The following is a 27,200-nucleotide window of genomic DNA, read 5'->3' as shown; positions in this document are numbered from 1 at the left end:
TCGGCGGTTGATCCTCCGAGCCGCGGGGGGCGCTGCGCTTTGACTCACTTCCTCTCGCGGCGGCGGAGCCTCTCCTGCCGCCCCGCCCGCTCCGTGTTTACATCCGCAGCCGCTTCCGTCCCGTCGCTGCCGCGGCCCCTCCGGCCCCGCGCCCCGGCCCGGCCGTCTGCCCTACGCCTGCAGAGTCAATGCGGCGTCGCCGCCCCGCGGCCTGCCCCGGCCATGGACACCAACGATCTGTTCACCAGCTGCAAGAAGGGGGACGTGAGCCGCGTGCGGTGAGCGGGGCTCGGGCTGTGGGGGTGTGGGCGCTTCGCGGCCTCGCCCTGCGCGATCCCCGGCCCTCCTTCCTCGGCGGCAGGGCGGGCACCGCGAGCCTGCTGCCTCTGTGGGCGACGGTGTGGGACGGCTGGCAGAGCTTGCGCCTTTCCTGCTGGTGGGTGAGGCCTGGTGGCCGTTTGTACCAGTCGTACGCTTACATCGGCTTAATTCGTTGCAGTGGTACGGTGCGGCTTAGCCGTAGGATGAGGGGCCCTGTGGGTGACCTTGCAGAGAATTCAGGTAGCAAGCAGTGACGTGATAGGGTAGAAACTGTCAGTCTGAGAACACTGAAAGCAAAGGGGACGAGCTCCACATGGAGTCAGAGTGGGCAGACATGGATGGAACTGAGTGGGCAATCAGGTGAGGCTGAGGAAGGAAGGAAGGATGGAGGGAGGGAAAGGAGGAACTGATGTGGGTGAGGAGAATGTTTGAGAGCCTCCATGTGGCTCAGAGGGACGGCTGTCACTGTAGGTGGGAATGGGCTGTAACAAGAGCCAGGCTGCTTGGGAGGAAGACCTGTGCATAAGGAGAAGGTTGGCTTCTAGAGCTGCCAAAGGGGCAGTGCTTGGTAAGTGAGCAGGATAAGGGAGCGACAGGAATTAAGGGCAGTCTGGAGTGACACTGGTGTCATGGAAAGAAAAGCCGCAGACAGGGTAAGGAGTCCAGCCTTGGCTTGTTAAGTTTGGCCACGTATCATGAGTATCCAGGCTGTGAGCATTTTAGGATGATACGAAGGTACTGCTGAAGTGCTCCTACTTTTCTTATGGCTCTGGCCCTGTTGTGGGTCAGCAGGAGTGGATTTGATTCCTTTCTTCCCTTACACAAATGAAGACCGAAGGAACCACCAACCTGTGCTGCAGTTCTTTGATTTGCCTGATGCCCCTTCAGCCACAGCTGATGTCTCCCCAGGTTGAATGCAAGATCCCGTTGTGCCTTTGGAAGTTACTGTACAAACTCAAACTTGCATGTTTTGAAAGAGGAGAACATGTCTGAGTGAGCAACTGCATGAAGGTATGACTTTGCTCCTGTTTCTCTTCCAGATACCTTCTTGAGCAGCGAGATGTGGAAATTAACGTCCGTGATAAGTGGGACAGTACACCTCTGTGAGTTCTGCACCCTAGAGTGCTGGCTGGGTGGGAGGGCAGGGCTGTCAGGGCTCTTTCATTCTCTCTGCATCACAGCTGGGAGCTCTGTTACAAAATGAGTTGGGTTCTGCTTTGTAGGTGACTTGGCTGCATATTTCTGCTGCTCTCCTCTGTGGGTGCTGTGATAAATGTGCCTTTGTCTCACCTTTGTCTCACGTGCTGGCATAGTGCTGAGAAGCACAGTTAATTTTGTGACCAAATAACTTGGATGGAGCAGTTTGTTCTTGGCCTGGGTAGGCCTTTTTTTTTTTCCATTAAGGTCAATGGCATTCTAGCATGCCTTGTCAGATGAAGGTATGACCTGATGAAAGCAAAGTGATGGTGGGTTTGCTGTCTGGCAAGGCTGTGAATTTGCCATAGGTGGTGAGGAATCTGTGCTGATGCTGAGGAGGGTCACATGAACTTTGTAAGTTCCTGCATCCTAATTCCAAAGCAGCATTAGACATCTGCAACATATTTAGAATATGGAGTAACTTCCCAAAATGAAACCATATTTGCTGGCTACAGTGCAGGTGATAGGATTCTCCTAATTTGTAGGACAGTTTGGGCTCTTTGTGATAGTGAATTAGAAAAGCCTCAGATTGTGAAGGAAGTAACAAAATATTGTGAGAAGACTTTGAGGGGTGTGTTTTCTGTATGTGTGATATGAATGCTATTTCCTCATTGTTGCATTATGCAGCAATCAGACTGACATCCAAAGGAGTGTTCCTGAGAGTTCAGTAGGATTGCAGAGTGCCCATGAAATGAACTCTGTTAAAATGATGAGGCAGATTTGGCAGGCAGTGGTGCAACAGAAGATGCGGAACTCAGACTGGGACCTTGAGATCTCCTTGCAAGACAGCAGTGCCTATAAGTGCTGGGAACAGATCCTACTTACTCAATTGCTGGGGTCAGGCTTACATGTTATTTGGGAGCAGTTCCTCACTCCTATGAGCAGCCATCTTCTAAGCTTATCACAGGAAGCTCAGTGCTAAATTTCGCATGCTGTGCCCAAACACTGAATTTTGCACCCTATTATATCTTCAGTTTTCTCTCTCTTGTTATTGTCAGGTATTATGCTTGCCTCTGTGGACATGAGGACCTTGTACGCTATCTTCTAGCCAATGGTGAGCAAAAGTGTCCCAGTTATATTTCTTCTTACTTGTCTGTGGAGACAATATTGTTTAACTGTAGCTTGTGGAAGCTTCTTTTTTAATGAACTATCTGTTCAATGATCTCTGGCTGCCTTTGGGACTCTCTGGTCACTGCAGATCATCCTGACCCCTTCTGCAGACCACTTGCTGCTTGAATTTACTTCAGGGAAGCTTTCCATGTTAACTTAAGGGACAGCATGACTTTCAGAATTCACAATGTTCTGGAAGTGTGCATTTCTTTTGGGAGTATGTTGGTGTAAGAATTGTACTTCATTTGAGGAACCCATATAAAACCTTCTTGCAGTCTTCTGTTAGCCTTGCTTCAGGCAGGACTCAAAGGTGAAATGCAAAGGCTTTTTGCTGACCTTAAGCAAAGTAAGGCAAACTGTCATGGAAAGTGTTTGCCCCTTAGGTTCTCAGCACCCAAGTTCCTTAACACTTGGTGCATTCAGTGTACCTTTTGCTGCATTCCGTGCACCTTAATATACCCCACATGTGTTTCTGAAATAGGAAAATGCAAGTGTCCTTCAAATTTCTAGCACAGCCTGTTCTAAAGAGGTGTCTTGTACAAGGCAGAAATGCCTTCTGAAGGAGCTGTTAAAGTCCAGTAGGTGGTCATGCTTTCTACAGTGAGATTATTTTCTGAACGCTGCTGGAATCGTGCTGAGACACTTATTACCAAAATCAGTATAAATGAGTCATGATGTCTTCAGAAAGGAATGAAGTGGTGGAAGAACAGCATTAGGTGATGCAGGTGTAGGGGGAGTTGAATTTTCATAATAAAGCACAATAGCATAAGAGATCACAGTGAAACGTCAGCAGCCAAGTGTCACACTTGTTTAGTGATCATTCAATGACACGTGAAAGGTGCAGCTGCCTGCTGACGTGTATCTGTTGCCATTTTGCAGGAGCAAAATGTGAGGCAAACACATTTGATGGGGAGCGCTGTTTGTACGGAGCGCTGAGTGATGCCATCCGGCGTCTGCTGAAGGAGTACAAGCAGATCACAGCAAAGTGCATGAAAAGAGACTACTATGATGTCTTCCTGCAGCGGTAAGCAGATGGAATAGCTCCACGTCCTGTGTGTTCTGCCTTCATTCCTCAGCTGCTAACTTAGATATTTAAGCTCTCTGTTAAAGGTGGGTTTGAAAGTCAGCTAATCAGAACCCTGTCTTATGCGTGGGCATGTAGGGCTTCCTAAGGGGTGTTCCTCCATGCCCTAAGGGTTGACTGCCAGGTATACAAACATTTTGGATACGGCATCTAGTGACCCTTGGTACAGACTCCACAGACAGTGCAAAGCTGGTCTTTCTAGTGCAGAAGTATTAGAATGTCAAACCAGACCATTAAAATGCATCAGCAATTTAGGATAAATATCATCTAAAATTAAATTTCAGGCCAAAAGTGCAGTAGCCTACAAACCAAGGTTTCCACCTAAGAGGTGAGATACTAATTTCTGAGATACTCAGTTTGGGCCTTCCTTAGGCTCTCTTATAGGGAGGTTGCTCTGTTCTTTCTGTTCACATGAAAACCAAAATGTGCTGTTTTCCACTTCTGGTTCTGAGCAATCCTTGCATTAAGATTGTTGCAAAAGATAACAGTAGGGGGTGAAAAGTAAACACAACTGTTTCTATTTTGTTTTGGGCAAGATGTTAGTAAGAAGGATGTTCTAGTGGCAGAAAAATTGAGGTCAGCATTCAAGACTGTGGTTTGACATTAGCTGCTTTTATGACTCCACACCTTTCTGGACATCAGTCCTGCTCTCTGAAGGGAGTATAATGCCTGACTTCTACGTCATTTGACCTTTTGTGGATGTTTGTGACAATAGAAGCTGAGGAGGTGATGTGTATCAGGAAACTGGTGATGGATGCCAAAAGTCGTCTGAGTAGCGATCTTATATTTCTCCTTTTAAAGAATGAGGGAGGGCATGGGTGTGCAAACACAAACAGGTCTTCATCTCTTGTGTGGTAATCTCCTGTGCTGCATGGCTGTGACATCCTTCCTTCATCTAAGGGTGTGTCATCTCAAGTTCTCTCCTGTTTGCTTCATGGTCAGGGCATGCACGCTGACAGCGGCCCGAGAGCAGGAAAACTGCACCGTATCTGGTGGTGGAGTAATTCTTTCATGAAAGTGTGTGCATCCTATTTGATAAGAGGCATCTAGACAAAACAGTCAGTCTTTTAAACCCTTTTTCCCCTTCATTCTGTGACCTGTTGTTCATTTGGAGCCTAACTGTGCCATGTCTCCCATTAGCTTTGATCCATTCTTTCCTTTTTAATTCCGCAACAGTTTTCCTCTCTTCTTGTTCCCTACAGGTTGCTGGAGCAGGGTTATCAAAGTGACATCGTTTTCATTGTCCATGGCAAATCCTTCTGTGCCCACCGCTGCATTCTCAGTGCTCGCAGTGCCTACTTTGCAGAAATGTTTGAGACCAAATGGAAGGGAAAGAACATGATAGCGTTGAAGCACCCGCTGGTGAGCATGGCTGTTATTCTAGCTTTTCTTTCTTATTTCAGCTGGATGAGAAAATTGAGTGGGAAGGATGATTTGAGGGTTAATTTCCACAGTGTGTAGCTCCTGGAGCTCGGCATGACCCTAGGTAAGGAGAAACACTTGTGAAGGCACTCTCTGCATAAAATAGCATCTTGTTCAGATGACAAAAGGCATGTTGACTGCGTACTTTGCCTTTGTTCCCTCTATCATGGGCTCAAATATAGCTTAATTAATTGCAGTAGCAGGTAGCTGTTACCATCTGCCAGCTGCGTCGCAGCTCCTCTGTGGGATGAGTTGAATTTGTCTAATTCCTGGTGGACAGGTGGTCTGTAGTGAAGACATCACCTCCATAATTGGCACTAATTGAGTCCCTTTTGTTGCATTTACAGCAAGAACTAAATAGGCCGTTAAGTGCATTCCATCCATTAATCACCAATACTCTGGCACATGTTTCTATAGCTTAATTGTGGCAGTGCAAAGCTGCTTGTGGAAAACATACTTCCAGTTTCGCAGGACATTACTTAATGTCTCTCCTTTCTCTTTTGTAAGAACACAGCCAGCCTCTCAAATTAGAAAGAAGAGTTGGAAATGTTTGAGACCGGTAAAAGACCGGATTTTACAGAGTCTGCATTAGGACTGTCTTTGGAGCACCTCTGTTAGTTTGGTCCTGTCTCCTGGGCACATGGATTAGTAGCAGCCAATCCGTTTGAAGAGCTGTGTAAACCAACAGGAGTGGCAGCATCACTGATGCAAGAAGCAAGGAAATTGGGTGGTCAGACTGCTGTGTCTGAGTGCCATTTAGGTGGGGTGTGTGTGTGGGTTTTTTTTTTCCCTCCAACTTTTTTTTTCTGAGCAGGATCATGTTTGTATCCAGGCAAGTTTCAAGCTTGTTATTAAATTCCTGGTAATTCTCAAGGTAACATTCTCATATTTTGTTTTAGATCAATCCCACAGCCTTTGGCTCTCTGCTGCAGTATCTATACACAGGTAAATCATTTACTGTATGTAAACGTGGCTGGGAGGCTGTTGTCTGTCCCTCTGCTCTAGCACAGTTGGGGTGGCTCTGGCTTGCAGTCAGGCATGTTTTGATACATAAATAGCCAATGTATCCTTTCTGCTGAGAGAAGAATGTGAGCAATCTGCAGCTCTTCCAAGTTTGTGCCTTTTTCCAGTTCTTGTCCTACCAAGAGCTTTACAGTCACTTAAAACAATCAGCTTTGGTTGAATGAATGTGGAGAATGTACTTTTAACTTACAGAAAATAAATTTATCATCTGGAATATTTCCATATCTGTTGAAAACCTAGGTTCCTATGCAGGGCATTTCCAGTCTGACAGATCTGAGCAATGCACCCTGAATGATTTGACTGCTGGCTGATCATTTTTTCTGAGTGCAAGTTGAACTTCAAGAAAACTTCCACCAAAAAGTCAGATGTTGTGTTGTAGGCACGTTGAGTGCTGAAATGCTTCAGGCCAGGAGGTGGTGCCAGAAAATAACTTCAAGGTTGTCCTCCAGTCCAGTGTTTTCAGAACTGTTGCTCATCACATTTTCAGTGATGCTAAAAGATCTGGGTTGACAACGTAGTGACTTTAAGTCTTTTCTCACCCTAAGCTTGAAAACCCATGGTGGCAGTCATGTGTGCTGCTGTTGTGGTGCTCTTTTTCTTTTCTGAGAGAATTAGGTGCCTTTTTGAATAAACCTGTTAAATCTTTGACTTCTTGAATGAAGCTGTTGGGGTGGACACTGGAAGATGGGAATGTGAATCAGATGCCAAACTGCGATGTACCAAGTGGGGACTGGTGAGGTAGCAAATCTCAGCTGCTTGGAATGAGTGTGACCTGACACTGAAAGATGAAGCACTGATTAATGAATTTCTATGCCATCTAGTCTTCACTGGTTGAATTTGCCACCTTTACACCTAAGTGATATGGATGAAAAGAGCTGTTCATGTTTCTCCTTGACAGGTCGTCTCGATATTGACGTAGAATATGTAAACGATTGCAAGAGATTGGCCAAGCAGTGTCGGCTGCAAGACCTCATAGATGACTTGGAGACCAAATGTAAAAAAGTCTATGAATTTGGTAAGCACTTTACTTGCTGTTGTCTCTGCTGTGTGTGTGTGTGTGTGTGTGTGTGTGTGTGCCCTCTGAGGGAAATAGAGGAAGATGAGATGCATCATGGTGCCCTTTGGGCTTCCAGAAACTGATTCTGTTTCAGGAATTCCCGTGTTTGCTCAGTAGTTTTCAGTCATGTGCTCTCTGTAGGGTAGCCTGGTGGTTTCTAGCATATGCTAGATGTTTATCATCTGTATTGAATGTTTTCACTATAGTAGAACAGCCATGGCAGCAGGACTTTGCTTTGGTTGCCAGCCGTTCACTGGCACACTGTAGGGTATATTGGGAAGTGCTTTTCAGCAGAGACCTTATTTAAATCCCAGAGGAGATAATAAAAAAAAAAAGTACAATTGGAAGTCTGTTTCTGCATTTAGCTGCCTCTTAACCAAAGGAAAACATTTGATAATTGGCTCAGAAGAGGTGCAGAAAAAAACACAACACTGCTTTTGTAGAGCAGAGAAGTATCTCTGAAAGGCCACGTGTGTTTATGATGCACGTATGTGCCCAACATGGAATGATTCAGTCCTCTTTTTGATAGCTCTTTATAACTCAGAGAGCTTATGATCTAATCATGACATCAGCTTATTGCATGAAAACCAACAGCTGAAATTTATCATTCATCTCCCTAATTCAAGCAAAAGGACACATGAAGAATCAGAACAGCACAAGCAGGAGAAAGCAGTGTTACTCATTAAAGAAAAAAATTACCTAGTAACAAAACCTTCTGGCTGAAAAAAAATCTGATTTGCTTTTCGTCCTCTCATTTAACTCCTTTACTTCCACCAAGTTAATTTTGTTTCAAGTAGATAATGTAGTTTGCAGTTAATAAATCAGTAGCACCTTTTTCCTTCATCTAAGTGTGTAGCTGTTGTAGCTTTTTCTTCTGAATTACAAATTCAGATTATTCAGCCCCTTAAAGTTGCAGAGCTTAACAGATAGGCACAATGCTTTTGCCTCAAGAACTTCCTCATCTGCAAATCACATGGAAGATACTGCCATGTGTATGTGTCCCCTTAGGCACGTGCAAGTAGGTTACCACAATACAGCTGTTCTCATATAGATCTGGCTGTAAGTCCTTGCATTGTGGAAGCTGTGTTGTAAATGTTACCTCAGCCACACAGATGTTAACACACGTGTAGAAATTAAATATACATATTTGTTGCTTTCTTTCTATGAGTGAGTGTAAGCAATTTCTTGATTAAATGATTGGTGGAAAAAGGGAGTGGTGATGAATATCATGATTAGAAAATAAAAAATCAGGTGGCAGAATTATTTTGTGGTGTCTTTTGGTATCAGAGTAATCCAGTGAGATGCTGCAGATCATTTGCTTTTTTTTTTCCTCAAGGGTCTAACTGACCCTAGAGGTGACCGTTCCACCTTCATACAGTAAGTTCAAACATCATATGAAACTGTGACAGGAAAACAAGGTGGATAATTCGCTGGTTTGTGAGGCCATTCACTGGAAACTCAAGGATTAGAAAGTCTAGTGGTTAAGTTGGCAAACTGCAAAAGTACTGACTTCTTTGCAGGCTGAGAAATGGAAAATGGTGAAGTAACACCTCATGGTGGTTGGAAGTTGCAGGTATAAGCTGTACTTACAAGTGTGATATAAACTTCCTGGGTGACACAGAACAAATCATTTGGTTTCTTTGTCAGGTAGGAGGTGTTCATTTGGCCTGACGTTAGGCATAGTCAATATGTGTATAGCAGTGGTGGAAGTGCAAGCCTTGCTTTTTATTTATGACAGGTTGGATCGTCTGAATACACAGAACTGCTGATTGATCTGTTAAATGTTTTTGTCTCATATTCTCCAGAAGAATATACAAGAATTATAGATGTTTAAAGTAGTGCAGACCTGAGATCACATCATGGCTGACACTTGACAAATCATTTCTATTCCCTCTAGTACTTTAGGACTGCCTGCCTGTTCAAAGTGTTCTCTGTGGAACAGACATCTGATTCAGGTCTGCAGAGCAGGATCTTGTCTTGCATCTGTATTATAAAGTTGAAACATGCCTAATATAATATGTGAATTCAAGCCTGCACAGTTCCAGTAGATAATTGCAGTCTCTGCAATCTTGTTATGTAGATAATCAGCATTTCAGAAGTGCTTAAGACTTAGCATCCACAGACAGCAGTTTAGGAAAACCCTGGAAAGGCTGACCTAGGGCCTTCTGTTGTACCTAAGGCAGCTTTGTGAATGCTATAGATTTTCCTGCACTGTGTCTGTAAGAAGGAAAACTGTTGCAAAACTGTGTTTGAAAGAACTCCAACAGGGTTTTTCCAGATTAGGCCCATAATCCACTTCCTTCACAAGTAGATACATTTGAAAACAGATATTATGTAGTTATTTCTACAAGCTGTAGGGCAAAAATCTTCAGAGCAAAATTTGTGATGCTTGTCTTCATATGGAGGCACTGAATGTACAGAATCATAATGATAATAATTTGTTGTGACATTGGGAAAAGATGTGTAAGGCAGGTATTTGTGTAATGCCATTCTGGAAAAGTTTGGGTGTTTGTTTTGGTCTGTTTTTTCCAATATATAGGCACAACTGGAACAAAAGATTGCAAGGAAATATTGAGCAGTGGAAGCAAAGGCAGCTGATGAATTGATAGGTGATGTTCAGCGCTATCCAGCCAGGCTAGACTGGAAATGAAAACAAAATTGCTTCTTTCTCAGCCATGGCTGGGTTATTTCCCCCTGGCTCCTTGCCTTGTTTATGTTGCCCTTTCCAGAAAACCCTTAATTCCCACTTTTTACAAGAAGTGTTGGTCCCTGCTGTTTGCTTGCAGCCAACAGCTTTTTCTTGCTCTGTCACTTTTGTTTGTTTCTCTTTGGAGAAAGTTGTTTGTGAGACCAACTGTGTGCTCTTGGATTTTGAGAGACGCAGAGTCTGAAGTGTCTCCTGATAGATGCACTTCTCAGACAGATCACTGGTCTCCCTTGCTGCTATGGAAGTGCACAGATGCTTTGTAGATCCCATGAGAAGAACTCTTTTGCTTGACTACTGCTTCAAACTCGCTCGGTCCATTAGTGCTGCAGAGCCTGATTGATTTGGCGACTGTTGTAATGGGCACTACACAAATATAAATGATTCTCTGTGCCAGAAAGAATTTCTAATTGCACAGTGAGAAATTTCTTTCCCTCATGCTGTCTGTAAATGGACAGGGCTCTTCAAGAAAGTGCCCTCAGTTATGTTTATGTAGGTGCCAGGTCACTTTTTGGCTTATTTACCCTGTTTGAAAGTAGCACTCAGTGCTAGTAAAGCAGTCTGTCTCTTGCTGCAGCAGCTCTCTGTTCAGCAATGATGGAACCTGACTGCGTTGTACTGGTAGGTTCTCCTTCCTCTTCCAGTACCTTTCTGGGATATTCCACCCATTTGAGACACGGCTGTGGCTCATCTGAAGGGTGCAGCAGTAACGGCAGGGAGGAGGTGGAGAACTTGTTGTGTGGCACATCGTGGTCTTGTTTCGCCCACGGCCCACCAGAGTCATCTGACAGCTCGTGTAGTGCTGTGCAAAATGTCAGGAGAAATGAGGTCTCAAGGTGATGTGATTCACCTGCGAGGGGTTTTAATGCAGTGAATCATACCTGTCAGAAGTTGTGTTGAATGCTGCAGCTTAATTCTTTTGTCCTTGAGAGTTAACTCTGCTTCTCTGTAGCTCCTTCTGAAGCATTCCTCACCACAACCTTGCAGTTGCTGGTGCTGATCCATCTGCCTGTGCACGGAGACTCCTGAATGTCTTAGTGCCCCAGTCCTCAGCCAAAGCATGCTGTGATGTGGTTTAGTGCTTGTGGTGGCAATGGTGATGAGGAGACGGTTGGACTGGATGATCTTGTAGGTCGTTTCCAACCTTGTGATTCTATGATTCTATGACTTGAAAAACAAACCTGAGGCAGTGAACTGTAGGAAGGAGGTGGCCAGAAAGAGGAAAGGCTGTGCTAACAGCTGTATTGTTGCAATGGAATAGCTGGACACACTTTGGTCTGCCGCTGCTGTGAAGTTGGAGTGTTCCTCTCCTTACTCACAAAGCTGAACGTTCAAAAGCAGTGAAGATTTCTTAAGGCTTGAGTTTTACAAGCTTACATTGCTGTTTCCAGTGGAAAAAGGGATTAAATGTGCTACAGTAGGCTGCTTTTTTTTCCTGAATGAGGCAGTGCTAGCAAAGGGGAGGCATGGCGGGTTTGAATGTGATGGCATCATCTTCCCAGTGATTTCTGCATGGACTCCAGCCTTCTCTGTTCAGTGGGTGAGATGCTGATGTTGGAGCAAACTGGAGACTTGTGCTTTAGCAGCAAGGAAAGCAAACCCTTCTGTGTGGCATGGCAGCAGTCTGGGGGACTGCAGGTGTACAGCAAGGCTGAATTAAAAAAAAAACAGCAGAAGTAATTTTGGCTTCAGTGAGCTCCCCAGCAGCTTTGGTCGTAGCAAGACCACAGAACTGAAAGTGTGTATATTGTGTCCCTTTAATCAGCCCTGTTGAGTCACAGGGCAAGACAGGAAGATGCACTAGGCCTGAAAAATGAAATTGCCATCTCTGTGTGGTTTATTTGGTATATCGGGAGTACTAGCAGTGGTTATTTAATATCTGCAAACAGCAAAGGCACACTTGAGTCCAAGTGTTTTGAGGGTCATGGTGCTATGGATCTACAGGTAGAGAGTAGGTAACAAACCCATGTGCATTTATTACCTAAACAAGAATAAATTCCTTTATTCTCAGGAGTGGAGTTAAGATGCATAGCTGAAATGGCACCTGTGAAAGCACTTGGCAGAGCAGAGAGGCCTGGGGGCAGCTTCTTTTTAACAGCATGCTCTCTGGCATGGGCTGTACCATAGGTGATACAGCCAGTGTAGGGGTGGTCAGCTGGGGAATTCATTGTATGGGTGGCTCTTGTGGGATCAGAGGCAGTCTGTAGGACAGTCTTCAACTGTAATCGATAGCAAGGGTTGCAGAGAACAAGCTGGCTTGAAATATGTCTGTAGCAACTTTGGTTTTGTTACAGATCATATTCTAGTGCACGGATAAGGTGAAGGTTTGAGGAGAGATGAGACCTGCATCCTTCCAGCCCTGCACCAATTGGAGCAAGGGATGCTGTATCATGTTTACAAAGAGTCACTTGTTTAGCTTTTACTGCAATAGACAGCAATAAGACTGATGTTTCATGGAGTCTCTTTTCTCTAACTGGGAGAGAATGTTTGTATAGGAATTTAGGCATCTCTGCTCTTTGTTGTTTGTTTTTTTTTTTTGCTCTTCCAGTCTCTTCCAAGCCAGGGACCTGTGTGAAAGTGCTGACGATTGAGCCCACAGGTAACTGCCGGCTGCAGGAAGATCTGGCTCTTCTAGCAGACTGCGCCCTGCCAGCAGAACTGCGGGTAGGGAGCATTTATACTACTTCTCATCTCTGTGGGGCTGTGATGCGTTCACGTGTTCAATCGCATTCTCCTCATTTGAGTTTAGTGGCTGCTTGTTTGCTGGTGTTAATGCTTCAAGCTGATTTTGTAAACGCTGAAGCATTTTATTGCTTGGAAGTGCTGTAAAATTGTTTAATGAGACCATTGATGCTGGTCCTTTCACTTGCATTTTTCCCCCCAGCGGTGATCTTGGTAAATGAAACTTTTGCCATGTGCTTGGTGGGCATTTCTCCATTGATTACAGTGGGACGAGAGTTGGCCCCACTCTTTTTCTATTTCTCTACCACCCTTCTTGCATGTCAGAATGTGCTGTCAGCACGCACTGTTACCCAAAGGGACATACAGAAAGATGGCTTGCTGAGCTTTCTTATGAGGAACTGACACGCTGCAGCAGGTTTTAGCAGAAATGAGTTCCTCTAAAGCAAATTAAACTTGACTGGCAATAGATATACTTTTCATAACTATGTCTGGTTGGCACAGAGCAGAGATTGGAGATCATTATGTTTAAATACAGTCAGGTATATTAGTTACGCTCAAATCTGTGGATCTTCACTTCCAGCTATAGGAGAACAGGTTAAATATTGGTGCCCTTCATTCTCCCTGAATCTGTTGCTTTCTTTACTATCAGCAGATTCAGCTTACTTTTATGTCTACTGTCTTTTTCTTTCTCTCTTTCTCTCTCATACCAAGCACTGAATTTAATAATATGAACTCATCTTTGGTGGCTATGCCCAGAGGTTGCATGACTGAGTGACGTAGCCAAGTTTGCCTCTTCTTTTTCCTTTTCATCCTCTGCTGAATTGACTTGTTTGCTGCAGATGTGACCAACCTGCTGGACAAGGATTCTTACTTGCAATATTCCCTCATTCTTTGCATTGCCTGTTGGCAGAAAAATTTCTCTGAGTGCTGAACGCTTTATGGAAGGACCTTTTCAGTATCAAATTTCCATCTACCAACACAGAAATTATTTCTATGTGACCTTCCTCTCCTGTATAACTGCATTTATTTGTGGCTTTCAATATACCTTTCTGTATGCTTTCAGGCTTTACAGGGAGGCAGTCCTGCAAGTAAGCCATAATGCTACCTCTCTAGAAATTAAGAAATTGATTGTGGGCTTTAGAACAATGAAATTTACGTACATTTTAAGTCATTTCACAAATAAAAAGATTGCTTTCTGTTTGATTGCTGTTCTCCAATATTTTCAGCACACTCCTGTAAGCGTTATGGTTTTCATTTCCCTTTAAATTCTTTCATGCAGAATAGGAACTGAAAGGAGAATATGAAACTTGGAATAATATAATCATTTTACAGCACTGAACGCCTCTGTGGGTTGTGGTTTTACTGCTATGCTCATAGACCAGGGAGAAGGCAGTTACAGCAGCGTTAGTCTTGTTAGAGCTGTGAAAGTGAAGAGGGCATTGGCATTCAGTGGACAATTTGTATGCCAGGCACAAATGTGGGTGCTTTGCTCAAGTCTGGTAAATTCTAAGATTCTCCTGTTTTTCTTTCTAGGTTTTTTGTTTGTTTTTTTGTTTTTTCCATTAACTTACAACGAGTATATAAACATAGGTCATCATCCTGTTCCTCGTTATCTCTTCCTTACACTTGCAAATTGGTGAATTCTGTGCATTAGAAATCTCTGTCCTGAGACAGAGAAATCCCACACCTTTGTTCTTACAGAGTCTGGTACCATACAAGGAATAGTATACAAAGCATTTAACCTTAAATGCCAGGGACTGCTGAATAGTCATGCACAAATATCCGTGTTCTTTGGGAAGCAGAAAGGTCTTCTGGCTCTTGCAGAACACAGTATTTGGTATTTGGCTTCTAGTACAACTCAGCATTTCTTGTTGGCAGTTCAGGTAATAATCAGAATTTGATGAGCCTCTCTGAGCTGCTGATTTTATATGATGCTGTATCAAAAGAATTTGGGATGTACACTACTTTCCATTTGACTGTAAATAAATAATTTACACCTGACATCTTTGATATTTGAATGTTGTAGGAAACTATGCAACAATACCAATTCCATCGTTCTGCAGTGAACTATGTGACAGAAACAACGATTAACATTTGAGATATATCTGTGTGTGTGTGTGTATACATACATATATTTTTTTAAACTGTCAGTAGCCAGAGTTTTTTGACCACAACAGCTGCTTCACTGATTTCTTGCAGTAAAATTCTGCAGTGTCAGATTTAGTTAAAGTACCATTAAAAGCCAAGTGGCCTCCCACTGCCTTATCCATCCAGCTCTTCATCTCATGTCTGCCAGGTGACCTCTGAGCTAGAGATCCAGCACAGAGCACTGCATGCACTTTGCTTCTTTGCAACTGCTTTGTCGTTACCTTTTAGCTTAAGTCTTATTTTCCAACACAAGATGAAATCAGCAGGGTCAGAGTGTGCCCTGAACACATTCTTCTTTCCATCCGTATTTTACATGCGGTGTGGCTACAAAAAATGTGACAATTTGTCATCTTTGGAATAAAGGTCATTCTTACACATTTGGAAATGAAGTCCCTGCACCCATGTCCACGGCTGTCATTCCTAAGCTTTACTTTTTCTGTTTGTCAGAGAGAGATTAACAGAAATACTGTGACTTACTGACAGATTTTTTTATCCAGTCCACTTGCATCTGATTATGGGCTGGTAATCTCTTCTTGGCTCATTAACCTTTGTGTTTAGTGTTGTAATTTATTTACAGCTGAATCTTCTTGCTGAGATAATCTGCTGGCCAGGGTACAGATTGCTGTCACTGAGCTGTTTTGTGTGTTTATGCCTCTGGCAACATTTCTATTTAAGCACTAAAAGCAAATTTGTAACAGCTGTAAATATTCACGCTGTCTTATGCTATAAGAAATGTTGAGAATGTTTCTGTGTGGTGAGTTATTGTGAAGGTGTTTGCACCTTGTAGGCTAGACTGCTTTTGCCTCTGGATAATATACTTAATTTTGGCAGCTGTGCTTTGCCTAGTTGGAGTTAAAATGGTTGTCTGAATGGGGACGGGGGAGTAAACTGTTTTTCTATAGGGAGACCCTGAAAGGGAGATGAAATTCCTCAAGTGTGACAGGGGAGGAGAGTTGAAGTAGTTGAGATGTAAAAGGGGAATGAAAGGAAAAATTCTGCAAAGTCCCTTCATGCTGAATAGGAGTGACAAAGGCATGAACCTGCTTTTGTGGCAGGAGTTGGAAGTGACCTTGTAAACCTGAGTATCAGAGGGGGGACCAGGCGAGGCTAGAAGGTGGGCGTCCAGCCAGTGCCATTTTGTCCTCTGGGAGACAAACCAAAATGAATAAATTCCTGTGCTCGTCCCAGCGGGGTGGATTCCTTTTCAAGATTTGCATTTGGGGAATGAAAAGAGAGGAAAGAAGGGGTGTGCAAGGAGCTGGGGAGTTTATATCTGAAGCTAAGCTTCTTGTATTGCAAAGAGTTGCTTCTTGTGCAGAGTCTGTCTGTAGGCTTGCTCGTAATCTGCCTGTGAAGTTGTAGCCATGACTGTCGTGTCAGAATTTCTAGGAGAGAGCACTGAAGCAGTGAGCATAGGATGGGGATAGCAGCAGGGCAAACACAAGTGCAGTCGTATCATGGCTACTGGCTTTTGTAATGGGCTGCCACAGTGTGCCTGCAGGGCCCAGCCTGGGGGTTATTAATTGCCTTGAAATGTGAGATATGGATAACAGCAAAATAACAGCCTGGGGAATCACAGATGGGGCAGTTTGTCTCATCTTTGATACAGGAGGTGGCCATTGTATTAGAGCTACATAAAAAGAAGCTAACAGATCAAATGTGCAGTGCCCAATGTGTTGCTGTGTCTTCTGGGAGGGAAATGCCCTGGTGGGGGGTGCAAGGGAAGGACTCCTAGCAGAGACATGGCATTTCTGTGGCAGCATGTGCCCAATTTGCATGTCAGTGGGCTTACTCTCAGCTGATAGGAAGCAGAGGCTGCCAAAAGTTGCTTTGGATTGGCAGCTCAGCGAATGGGGCCAGATTGGCATGTTTGGTGGTGGTGTGAGCTTTTGCCAGCGTGGGGCCTTGCCAACATTATAGAGCTTTTGTGAGAGAAACCCCATTGCATACAAACTAATTTTGGCCGAGAGCACCAATTTAATGTATTGCAGGCTGTGTCTTTGTTTAGTTTTGGGGAGAGGAGATATTTAGCTCCTCAATAAAGCTGCAAGTAAGTTGCTTTCGGGTGGGGTTGAGGCAGGCATGCTGGAAATGATGCTTAGGTCCTTTGCAGTTGGGAGAGTGGTCTTTATGATTGGCCCAGGATTCTCCCAGGTGCAAAATTGGGATTTAACTTTCCTGGAGGAGAGATGGTGGTAATAAACTGAATTCCTTGTCCCAGGCAGGGCCAGGGCACGTGTCTGGAAAGCAAGAACTGGGGGAAGCTTTTGTTTCCAGAGATTAATTGTCTTGGTTACATGACTGTGAATACAAACTTCTTTTTTTTTTTTTTTTAACAACTGAATTACCCTGTGCATAGAATAAGGTGAAAATGAAAGCATTCGGAAGCGTCACTTTAAAATAACATAAGGCCAACAGATTTTTTGTGTGTGTGTGCTGTCTTTGTTGGCATGTGGGACTGGGAGGAGGTGTGTTGGTGTTAAAATAATTCACTAGAGTATTAATACTTCAACAACACTATCTTTGGCTGGAAATCAAATGAGGAATGTAAAATGTGCTTTGGAAATGTTATATTATTCAAGTGAAGCAGTAATTGTAGCCAGACCATTTCAAGCTGGTGTATGCATCTATGTAATCTATACTTTACTACATCCACCTGTACATCTACACAGTAATGTGCTAGTCCAAAGCTCTAGGAGGCTTATGATGCCTGCTACATGAAATGAACTTCACCTCCACTTGATTGTCTGCCTTGCTAGGAAACACAGAAATGATTTCTGGAGGTGTATGGAGTTTCCATAGATGAAAGAAGCAGCTGTAAGTTGTACCAGGAATAGCTCTGTCAGGAGTGCAAGGACTGGGCTCCAGTCCTTCCCATTAAAATCTTTATTCACAGTAGTTCTGGTGCTCTATGGTGTGAGAACAGATGGGTGGTTGTGTCTGGGGAGACCAAGAGGTCCAAACTCACTGTCCTGAGCATGTTTATAGCAGGAATGTTAAAGGTAGGATTTTCTGATTTCTCTTCACAGGTTGGTTTCGGGGAGTTGCCGTTTGACAGCACCGACAACTTCAATAGCTGTCCTGATGTGTGTTTCCGGGTGGCAGATTACAACTTCTTATGCCACAAGGTACTTGTGCTATAATTTGTTCTCTTCCTTCTTTGCCCTAAGTCTACTCTTCCAGTGCTGAATGCACTTTGCAGAAACAGCATTGCCTCATCAGCTGGAAAACCAGAAGTCTCACTGCAGCTGGAAATGATTATTTAAAACATTTAATGAAACAGCAAATCGTGCTTTTCTTGCGGAGGTGAGAAGATACATTTATGAATTCAGATACAGCATTTACAGTTGTGGAATCTCCTAGTACTGGTTTGTGAGTTCAGTGCCTCGACAGGGGAATGTTTGGTTTGCAAGTAAATAGCAATAAGAATAGATTTTCAGATCAGCCTCGACTCAATATCCTGCTCTAGTCCCATGCTACTTGTGAAGTTTACAAAAGCTTTTTTTGTTCTGAGGATAGGCAAACTTAGAAGTGAAGTAGGGAAAAAGGGAAGAAGAGCTCTCACTCAAAAGACTGGAGGTGCGGCTTCAGAATACAGGGAGAATCAGAGTCAGAAGTATCTTTGAGCAGCTTCTGACAGATCTGTGGTAGTGAGAAGAGGTCGTTACTAGTGGTTTTGCCCTTCTTCCTTCTCCAGGCATTTTTCTGTGGTCGCAGTGATTATTTTAAAGCCCTTCTTGAAGACCATTTCTGTGAGAGTGAGGAGCTGCAGACGCAGCCCAGCATCCCTGTGGTGACTCTCCACAACATCTCAGAAGATATCTTCATCCGGGTCCTCTACTATATCTACAGTGATGACACAGAGGTGAGGCCAGTCATAGAGCGTTTTCTCCTGTGCTGTTTACTTCTGGAGGTGTGCACTGCAGTGTTTTTCTACAACATCCTGGAGGTGGTTTCATGAATACCACTGCCCTACTCTGCTACTGCAGGAGGCTCACGTAATGGGCCTTGCTGTGAGCCAGTCAGCAGCTGATTTATGTGTGTGACATTCAGGAAGCAAATCCCTACTCTTTCATCCAAAATGATAGAAGTTTGGAAATAAGCTTGCATTTGGTGTGGTAAATGCAGAGCTTTACTAATGTCCCCTTTGGGTTCTGGTAGGATAAGGTGGGGAGCTGCCAGTAGATGGCAGATTGAACACGTTTGGAGATGGAAAGGTTAAGAGATTCCTACTTATTTACTCTTGGCATTGTAGCCTACTTTTCCATTTGTAGCAAGTCATTATTGCCACTGTTACTTACTGCTGTGTGGGCAAAGGTTCCGCTGGGAGACCAATGCCTTGCTGTGCTCCATATTGCAAGCAAGGACAAAATGGCCCTAACCGTTTTGAGCTTAATGGAAGGTGCAGCAAATGTCATTGTTCAAGCAGCTTCCTGCTTTGATTTTGTGGCATATGCTTTCCATAAGTCTAACTACAAGATGCCAGAACACATTCTAGCATTAGGGCTGTGATCAGAGCCTGCTGCACCTGTCAGTGTCACTTCTTCCAAAGAAGCAGTCATGCTCTTGTGTTAGTTGCCATGTACAGAGAGCATGCACAGCTGTGACCTTGTTTCTGTTGATCTCTTCATCTCTGTGCAGCAGCCAGGAATAAACGGTAGAGAGAGATGTATTCAGCATGTGCGAGAGTTTTGAAGATGCTCCTGACCTCAAGACTCTTTCCTTTGCACCTCTTCAGTCTGTCTGCCCTCCTCATGACAGCTTACAGGAAGGATGTTTCCCAAGCAGCTGTTGCTTTCCAAGGGGTGCCCCAGCTGCTCTGTCTGCACTTAGAGCAGGAAAACAGACCAATAACAACATGTAGGAATGTAAGGAGTCTTGCGTCTATCTACGTTTCCTGTGCAAAATGGATTTTAGTGTGTGCAACCAAGACATGATTTCTTCTGCCAGAGTTCAATTCTGTTGGAAAGGTAGCAGGAAGAGTGGTCAGGAAAACAGGAATGTAGCTGAAGTTCCACACTTGAAGGCTGAGTGTTCTCCCTAGCCAGTGTTTCTCCAGCCAGGTATCAGTACCCCACTTCTGCTTTTCTTTTTCCAAACAAGTACTACAACTGCTCTGTGCTGTAGTAGCGACAGTGCTTGCAGTGGGAGGGAGGACTGTGTACAGAGGATAGAAAAGATTCCAGGTGGAAGGAGAAGTGGTAATCAGAACATTTGTTTGGGCTCCAGGGGGGTTTATGGAGGAACATTTGTTATGTTTGTCCTTGATCTAACAGCTGAAATCTGCTGCTATCAATACTACTGACTCAAACACCTCCAGCTTGTGAGGTTCCTGGAGCCTTACAAAAGGACAAAGCAGCACTTGATTAACAACCCCAAGAGCTTTGTTACACCACTGTGGCACTGTAGCACCTATTACATGCTTCTAATACATCTTACATCCTTCTGCACAGCTGTTGCAGGTTGTTATACTGCTGAGACATTTGCTATGAGTAGCTTGTCCAAACACCAGTGTGGACAGCTGTAGGGGAAGAAATAATCAGCCTTTTGCAGTTGTCAGAGTGAGCAACCACATGTAGATGTGGACAGCAGTATTTGAACAGTTAGCAGGGCAATGGACTGTGCTGCAGTAGAGTTCATCAGTTTAGACCAGTGTGGTTTGATCTCTGTATAGAAGTGTCCTTGCTTCTTCCACAGCCAGGATGTGCTGTATTCTGTAGACTGGCTGTTAAAATGCTCATCCTGCACTGTTTGCACTTTACATTAGCAGGAACAGAACTATGCAGAAAGAAGCTGTAGTTCCAGGTTAGTGACGCAGATTGCTGACAAAAATAGTATTTGCACAGACAGAGGGGAGAGATTGAGTGGAGCTGGAGGTGGTGTCTCCAGCATTACCTATGGCATTTTTTATCCCTCTACTGCTTGGAAGGAAGAAAAATCCCCAAAAAGGAAATGGGAGTCTGGTTCTCTCCCTCAAGAGCCTGAAAATGTTAAAGGCCATTTACAAACAGTGTAACCTTGAGCATCTGGTGCATGAATTTAGTTCTGTTTGAATGCCTCTCAAAACTCCAGTAGTATTTGATGTACAGTTGGTTTCTCAGCTAGTTGGGTCTCACACAGTTTTCTGACCTTGGATATATGCCTGTGCCACTAGATGTGTTCCTTCTGTGTTCTTCATCCAGCTCTGATGATGGATTGAAGGCTCCACGTGCATCAAAGCTGGATTTGAACTGTTTTAGATTGTGCCTGTCCTCATCCTGACAGTAACTGCTAGAGATTACTACTAACTTTGAGAGCTGTGCTTGAAGCAGAGATGAGTCCTTGTGTCCTTTTGCCTGTGAGATCCTTGATCTTAGATCCCTGTAGTGCTTGCACTCAGATTTCTCATTCCCTTTTCCAGTGGCTGAGTTGGGCCTTGCAGGTTTAGTTTGATGAGGTCAGAAGTTTCCAAAAGAGAAGAAAATGAGAGTGGGGACTGGAGGATGTGTAGACTGATTTCACAGAGCCAGTCTGGGGAAGGAACTTAAGGGAATTTTGCATATTTTTCACAAAACGGGAGTCTAAAATTAGAAAATGAAAGGAAGAGCCCCTGTTGGAACAAGGTGCTCTATTCTGCCAGCCCATCTCTTTGAACAACATTCAGTACCTCTGGTAAAAGCTACCTCCTTCTATTGCCATGCAAAACATTTCTTAGCAGCCAGCGTGCAGCAGTGCTTCAGCATTGCTTTGTGCTTAGTGGGGAAAGCTGCAGAATGCCAGACTTCTTGCTTGGTGCTGGGCAAGCTGCCTCTGCAGCATTCTGAACTCCTCTGTAGTGACTGAGTGGAAGACCTAGCCTTGACAAGTTGAGCTCCTACCTCTCCTTACTACCTGTATCACAGAATGGGCCAAGAAGCGTTTCAGGGAATTTCTGCTAAGAAGGCAGTTTGCTGGTGACAAGAGAGGTGGGTAGGATTGGGCTGTAATTTCCCTCTTTGCTGTTGCCAGCTGTCCCCAGAAAACGCCTACGATGTGCTGTGTGTGGCAGACATGTACCTGTTGCCCGGGCTCAAGCGCCTGTGTGGCAGGACTTTGGCACAGATCCTTGATGAAGACAACGTTGTCAGCATCTGGAGGATTGCAAAGCTGTTCCAGCTGACCCGGCTAGAGGACCAGTGCACGGAGTACATGGCAAAGATCATCGAGAAGGTAGCAGAGCCACCCCCCACTGCACTTACACGTGTGCCCATCAATCTAAATGCACGGAGAGCCATAGATACAGCAGATTGGGTGGTTGCACTTCGATGTGCGATAGATAGTTGCCTCTCTGATTTAATGATTTGATGTGCTTCCTGAAAAAGAGCAGCTGTTGAGTTGGAATGCACGTGGTGAGTTAGGAGGGCGGGTGCAGTGTCACTGCAGTGAGCCAAGTGCTGATGGCTGTCTAGTGCAGCACCATGGACTGTGAGGTGAAAAACTTGTTGAAAAAGTTCTGCAGGTGCTTTGGGTGGGTGACTTTCACTGAACTTTCTTCCACTGTGGATGAAACAGCAATGATATTGCCCAAAGGCACTAGCTGCAGCCCAGAGAATCCAATGGATTTGTGGGGAAGCTTGGTTCAGGAAATGTGTGGTGTGCATGAGTTGGGAAGGGATGCTCTTCCTGGCATATTGCTGTCAAAAAGAGTAATCAGTATGATCTCCGCTCTCCTCCAGGATGATAAATCTAACAGTAGAGGCTTTCACTGGGGAAATTTGCTGTTGAACAACCAGAAATAATGAGTCTAACACTGAAGTTTTCTTTATGAGGCTCCATTTAAGTATTATGTGGAATGATTACAGCTTGAAGTTCACGACTTGTAGACTAAGTTGCTATGCAGAAGGACAAACTAGAATCTATGGGATATTTTTGTCCTCTATTAATGGCTTGTATAGCTCACATGGGAATGTAACATTTTCACCTGCAACTTGAAAGGTGTGAAATTCTTCCTGGATTGTGAAAGCAGTGAAGGAAATAATTTTGGCACTGTTACTTTGTACAGTGTATAGTTTGGGGATGATAAATGCACCAGTAGGCATCCAGATTCTGACTTAAAAGGGAATTTGGTTTGAAAGCTGAATTGATATCCCAAGTAGTAATTGGGCAAGGTAGAGCTTTGCTTATATGTGCCCTTTGCATTCTCCTTCCTAAACCTGAGTGGGTGTCCTTGGACCCCGTATCAGCAATGTGCCTTCCTAAGGGTGTTAGCACAAATGGTGCCACCCCAGCTGTTAGAGCATCAGCAGCTGCCAGCATCTTGTGGAGAAGCACTGATGATGGCAACAGGGTAAGATTTTGGCAGTGTGTACAGTGTGGACTGGGACTCAGCAACCTGCTGTGCCCAGGTGCACTTCAGTCACATAGACAGATGGAAGCTGCCTCTCACCCTTCAGCACACTACATGTTCTTGGGGAGCTTGATACAAAATCATTCACGGATGACCTGATTCTGTCAGGTTGGGCAGAGCACAGAGCAGTTCATTGCTGCTGATCTGCTGGTTGGCTGTTGATGGTGCAGCTGAGAGCCACAGTGGAGACAAAGTCATCTGTGTCTCCTGGTTCTGAATTGGGCAGAAGTGACTGCTGTGTTGCCTGCTGCAAGACATTTCTCAAAGCTGTCTGGCAGTATCTCATGGCTCCTGCTGCCAGTTCCTGCCTGGGAGCTTTCTGGAGAGAATACTCCTTAAGATGAATAGATGAGAAGGTTTGAGTTTCCATATGCCCTTAGCATTCTCCTTTTTCCTGTTGGCTCTCTCGGCGGTGGGCAAGCCCATTATCCCAACCCTTTACCTGTCTTTATTTGCTGCCTTGTCTTCCTAACGATGCTTTTGTCCACCATACCCAGCTGGTGGAGTTGGAGGAGTTTGTGACTGCTGTGAAGGAGAACGCAGAGGCTGTGGAGGAACGGCAGGAGACCGACTCCATTCCCCTGGTCGACGACATCCGCTTCCACATCACTAGCAACGTGCAGACTTACAGTGCCATCGAGGAAGCCAACCAGAAACTTGAAGCTCTGGAAAGCCTCCTGGCCAGTATAGGGCTTGAGTGTTGATGTGCAAACCCTGCCTGTCATATGCAGCCTGCACAACCCCCTGGTGGGTTGGCTCAGAGTGCAAGAACATCTGAGTGTCTGAATGTTTCTTTTTCCCCCTACCTTGTCCTCCTTTCCATCCACTTTCAGGCATGATTTCTTTTTAATTTATTTATGTCTGGACATTTGCATGTCTGGTTTGTGTTTGGTTTTATTTTGTTTTTGTCTCTCCTTTCAGAAGTAGCTCCCAAAGCTCAGCCTAATTTAGTAGCTGCTGCTTTGTGCAATACAGCGTGGATAGGAGACTGCAAGTCATGGGGGTGAGGGAGCTGTGCTGGGGTTCTTGCTACTGCCTGATGTTAGGATCCATCCTTTCTGTTACCCAAAAGCACACTTCTGAAACTGGTTCATGCCAGAATATTTGTTGAATTGCCTGCAGCAGCAGAAGAAAACTGGATTAAACTTACCGAATAAGTGTGTTAGAAAGGAGATAGCCTTTCTTTCACTGTTAGCTTTATAAGATTGGAGAAGGTAAGCAGCACTTCCCTAACGGAGATGCATGAGCACTTGGCTGTAAGGAAGGTGCTGTTTCCACCTGCTATTCTAGTTCTTAGGTGAAAAAATGCCAAAGCTACTTTCAGATCGTCCCTAGTTTTTCATTGCTCTGAAGTGCTGGTATTTGGATTTTCACTTGGAGGAGTGGAGAAGTTCAGATTTTTAGATACCTGGGATCTGACAGATGGACAACATATATGCAATCAGGAGGGAGATACAGAGCAAAGATCTGATATTTCTCTTGTTATGCATGTGATGTACAACTGAATAATTTAAAAGCTTTTTTTTCAGAACAAATGTCTTTGGGACTACAGTAGAGACCACAGACCTTTTTTTCCTAGAAAGCAGTGGCTTTCAATGCATAAAGAAGGGAGAGGCCCCTTGTCTCCTTAACAGGGACAGGAAATGCCTTCTTATTGGAAACAGCACTTTTCTCTTTTTCTTGGTCCATTGTGGTAGAGCAAAACAGACTTCCTGGTAGATCAGGAGAGAGGGGTCACCAGAAGTCTTTTAAAAAAAGGAAAAGGGGCCTTTGGGGTCTCTCAGGGGCAGCTGTCCCACTCTTTGACCTTGTGGCTTTGCTCAGACTTCAGCCTTGTAGCTTCATTGTTCTCCAGGAAATTCACTGTTTGTACTAATGAATGTTTTTGAATCTGTGTTCTGCAGTAGGTCATGTTATCTCTTCGTCTCCCTAGACTCCTAATGAGGGTAATGATGTTATTTCTCCTCAGCTCCGATCAGCAGGCAGTACCCCTGCACAAAGCTTTGCCTGCCAAGCAGGCTGTCCTGAGAGCTGTTTGTCTCCGGAATGGCACGTTAGGAGAGTCTCAGGTCTCCAAGGCTCAGGCTGGGTATACTGTGCCGTGCTGTGAGTTGGGAAGAAGAAAAAGCATTGTGTGAAGCACGCAGGGAATCTTGCACAGATGGTGGCTGCCATTACTAATACAGATTGTCATTTTGGTCACTCTGTGCAGTGAGAGCTTAAAATAATCCATGTCAAGTGCGCTTTTAGCATTGGAGGTGAGAACTGGGCACTGGTCCCCCACAGTTCCATGGTGTTTTTTCCTGTAAAGGTGATGATGCTTCACACAGATAAGGAAAGTGTTTGGAGCTCCACTGTTCAGCAGGGACTTGCTGCAAGTGTGGATTTGCTGTGTGGATGACTGATCTCACCTGGTGAGGCACTTATGCTCCCACCAAACTTGCTGCCCTTGCTCAGAGCATCTGTACCCAGCACATACTGAAGCTGTGTGCGCTTGTGGCCAGGCTTCAGGCACCACTTGCACTAGGCAGGCTGCATTCACTGAGAAAGTCTCACTGGGGTTCAACTGCTGCACTCGAGGAGCTGGACTTTGTCAAAATTATGTCAAGATTGAGTTGCACTAGCAGAAACTGGGGACTGAGCTAGCTGGGCAGGAATGGGGTGCAGTGAGATTAACTGGACCCTAGGTGTCTGTGCTCTTCTGTGTTTAATTGGTTTCTTTATGACAGAAGGTAGTGCCTGCACGGCTGCTTCAATTCTTCAGTTCCAGGATGATGAGGAGGATTTGTTGTGGTTTGCTTTCTGCAGCCATGGGTGGGGGAAACAGGTGTGTTGCTGTATGGAAGCAACAGGAGTGTGCTTATGTTTGGTGTGGTGGGTCATGGGGAGGAGCTGCGTGTGGTGTGTGAGTGGGTGATGTATGTATCTGTCCATCTCCAAGCTCAGCATGGCTTTGACAAGACTACCAAAGAGCCCAGTGCAACTTGAACTGATAAAGGCATCTCAGTAGGTATAAGGAGGGAAAGGACTATTTAAAAAGAGCTGATATGATGTCCCAGATATTTTGGGCAAAGAAGGGTGGAAGAGCAGAACTGCCTACTTTCTTGCACAGCAAAGTGTCAGTCTCATGAAAGTCTGCTACAGAAACGACAGCTTAGCCCAGCTGGTTCATCCCCTGTGTTTCTCCTCCATTTATGACTGAAGATGACACTGAACATAAGCAGGATGTTTAGTTTATCGCATCTCCTCTACTTCTCCTGCATAAATTCCCCCATCTGATGTCTTGGTAGTCGACTTTCCACAGCGATCGTTGTGACCGCCCTGCACGAGGCTCACATGGAGCCACTGGAGAGCAGAACGTGGCCTTTGCCTTCTGTTCGTACTGAACAAGATGCAGAAGCAGGATTACCAAGGAATGTGCTCATTCTTTTCTCAGCGGATGCCTCAGCTGCTAAAGCTAAACGGACACCAGCAGTGTGCAGAGCAGGAGGAAAGCAAAGGAGGAGCAACAGTGCTGGGAAGCATTTTCCATATGGCTGCTCTTAAATAATTCCATTCCTGCATCCTTAAGCATGCAGCAAGTGAGGCTGCAGTTGTGCTGGTGGGAAGAAAGGTCAGCGTGGCCTTTTGGTCTGCCCCCCAGCAGTGCAGTTCCATGCAGACAGCCGAGCACATGCCTCCTCTGTCTGCTCTCACTTAGTGGTCACATCTGTGAGCCCTGCTGCACTGTCCAATTACATGGGGTCCTTTTAGCTCCCCGTCCCTTTTGGCAAAATAAGGCTATGAAGAAGCATGCGTAAGCAGATGGTCAGCATGCAGGCAAGCTCTCTAATTAACATGAGCCAGGTCAAAACGTAGATTTGATTTCACTTTATTCTTGCTGCAAATAATTTTATCACAAAATAAACAACGTAGGATTTTATTTCTGTTGCCAGTGTCCTTTTTGTGTTCTGTTGCCTCTGTCCCTTTTATTTACTACTAGCCACTTGTGGAATTAAGAAGATTGTAAAATTTATCAGAGCAACAATATATTTAAGAAGAAATGTGTAAGCATGTGTGCAGCAATAAAATAGTATATTTCACTACA

General features: G+C 44.6%; 1 protein-coding gene across 1 annotated transcript; it reads left to right on the top strand.

Annotated features, from left to right (window-relative positions):
- The first annotated feature begins 58 nt into the window (after positions 1-58).
- Positions 59-27,200, top strand: ABTB1 (ankyrin repeat and BTB domain containing 1). Its single transcript, XM_048957886.1, has 12 exons — positions 59-278; positions 1,362-1,424; positions 2,517-2,572; positions 3,508-3,652; positions 4,915-5,074; positions 6,034-6,079; positions 7,056-7,172; positions 12,467-12,582; positions 17,778-17,876; positions 18,446-18,613; positions 21,736-21,936; positions 23,611-27,200. Exons 1-12 carry the CDS (start codon positions 223-225, stop codon positions 23,815-23,817), a joined length of 1,434 nt encoding a protein of 477 aa, XP_048813843.1. The 5' UTR covers positions 59-222; the 3' UTR covers positions 23,818-27,200.

The sequence above is a fragment of the Lagopus muta genome, chromosome 11, assembly GCF_023343835.1.
Source record: "Lagopus muta isolate bLagMut1 chromosome 11, bLagMut1 primary, whole genome shotgun sequence".
Taxonomy (NCBI): Eukaryota; Metazoa; Chordata; class Aves; order Galliformes; family Phasianidae; genus Lagopus; species Lagopus muta.
This window is presented reverse-complemented; position numbering and strand designations above follow the sequence as displayed.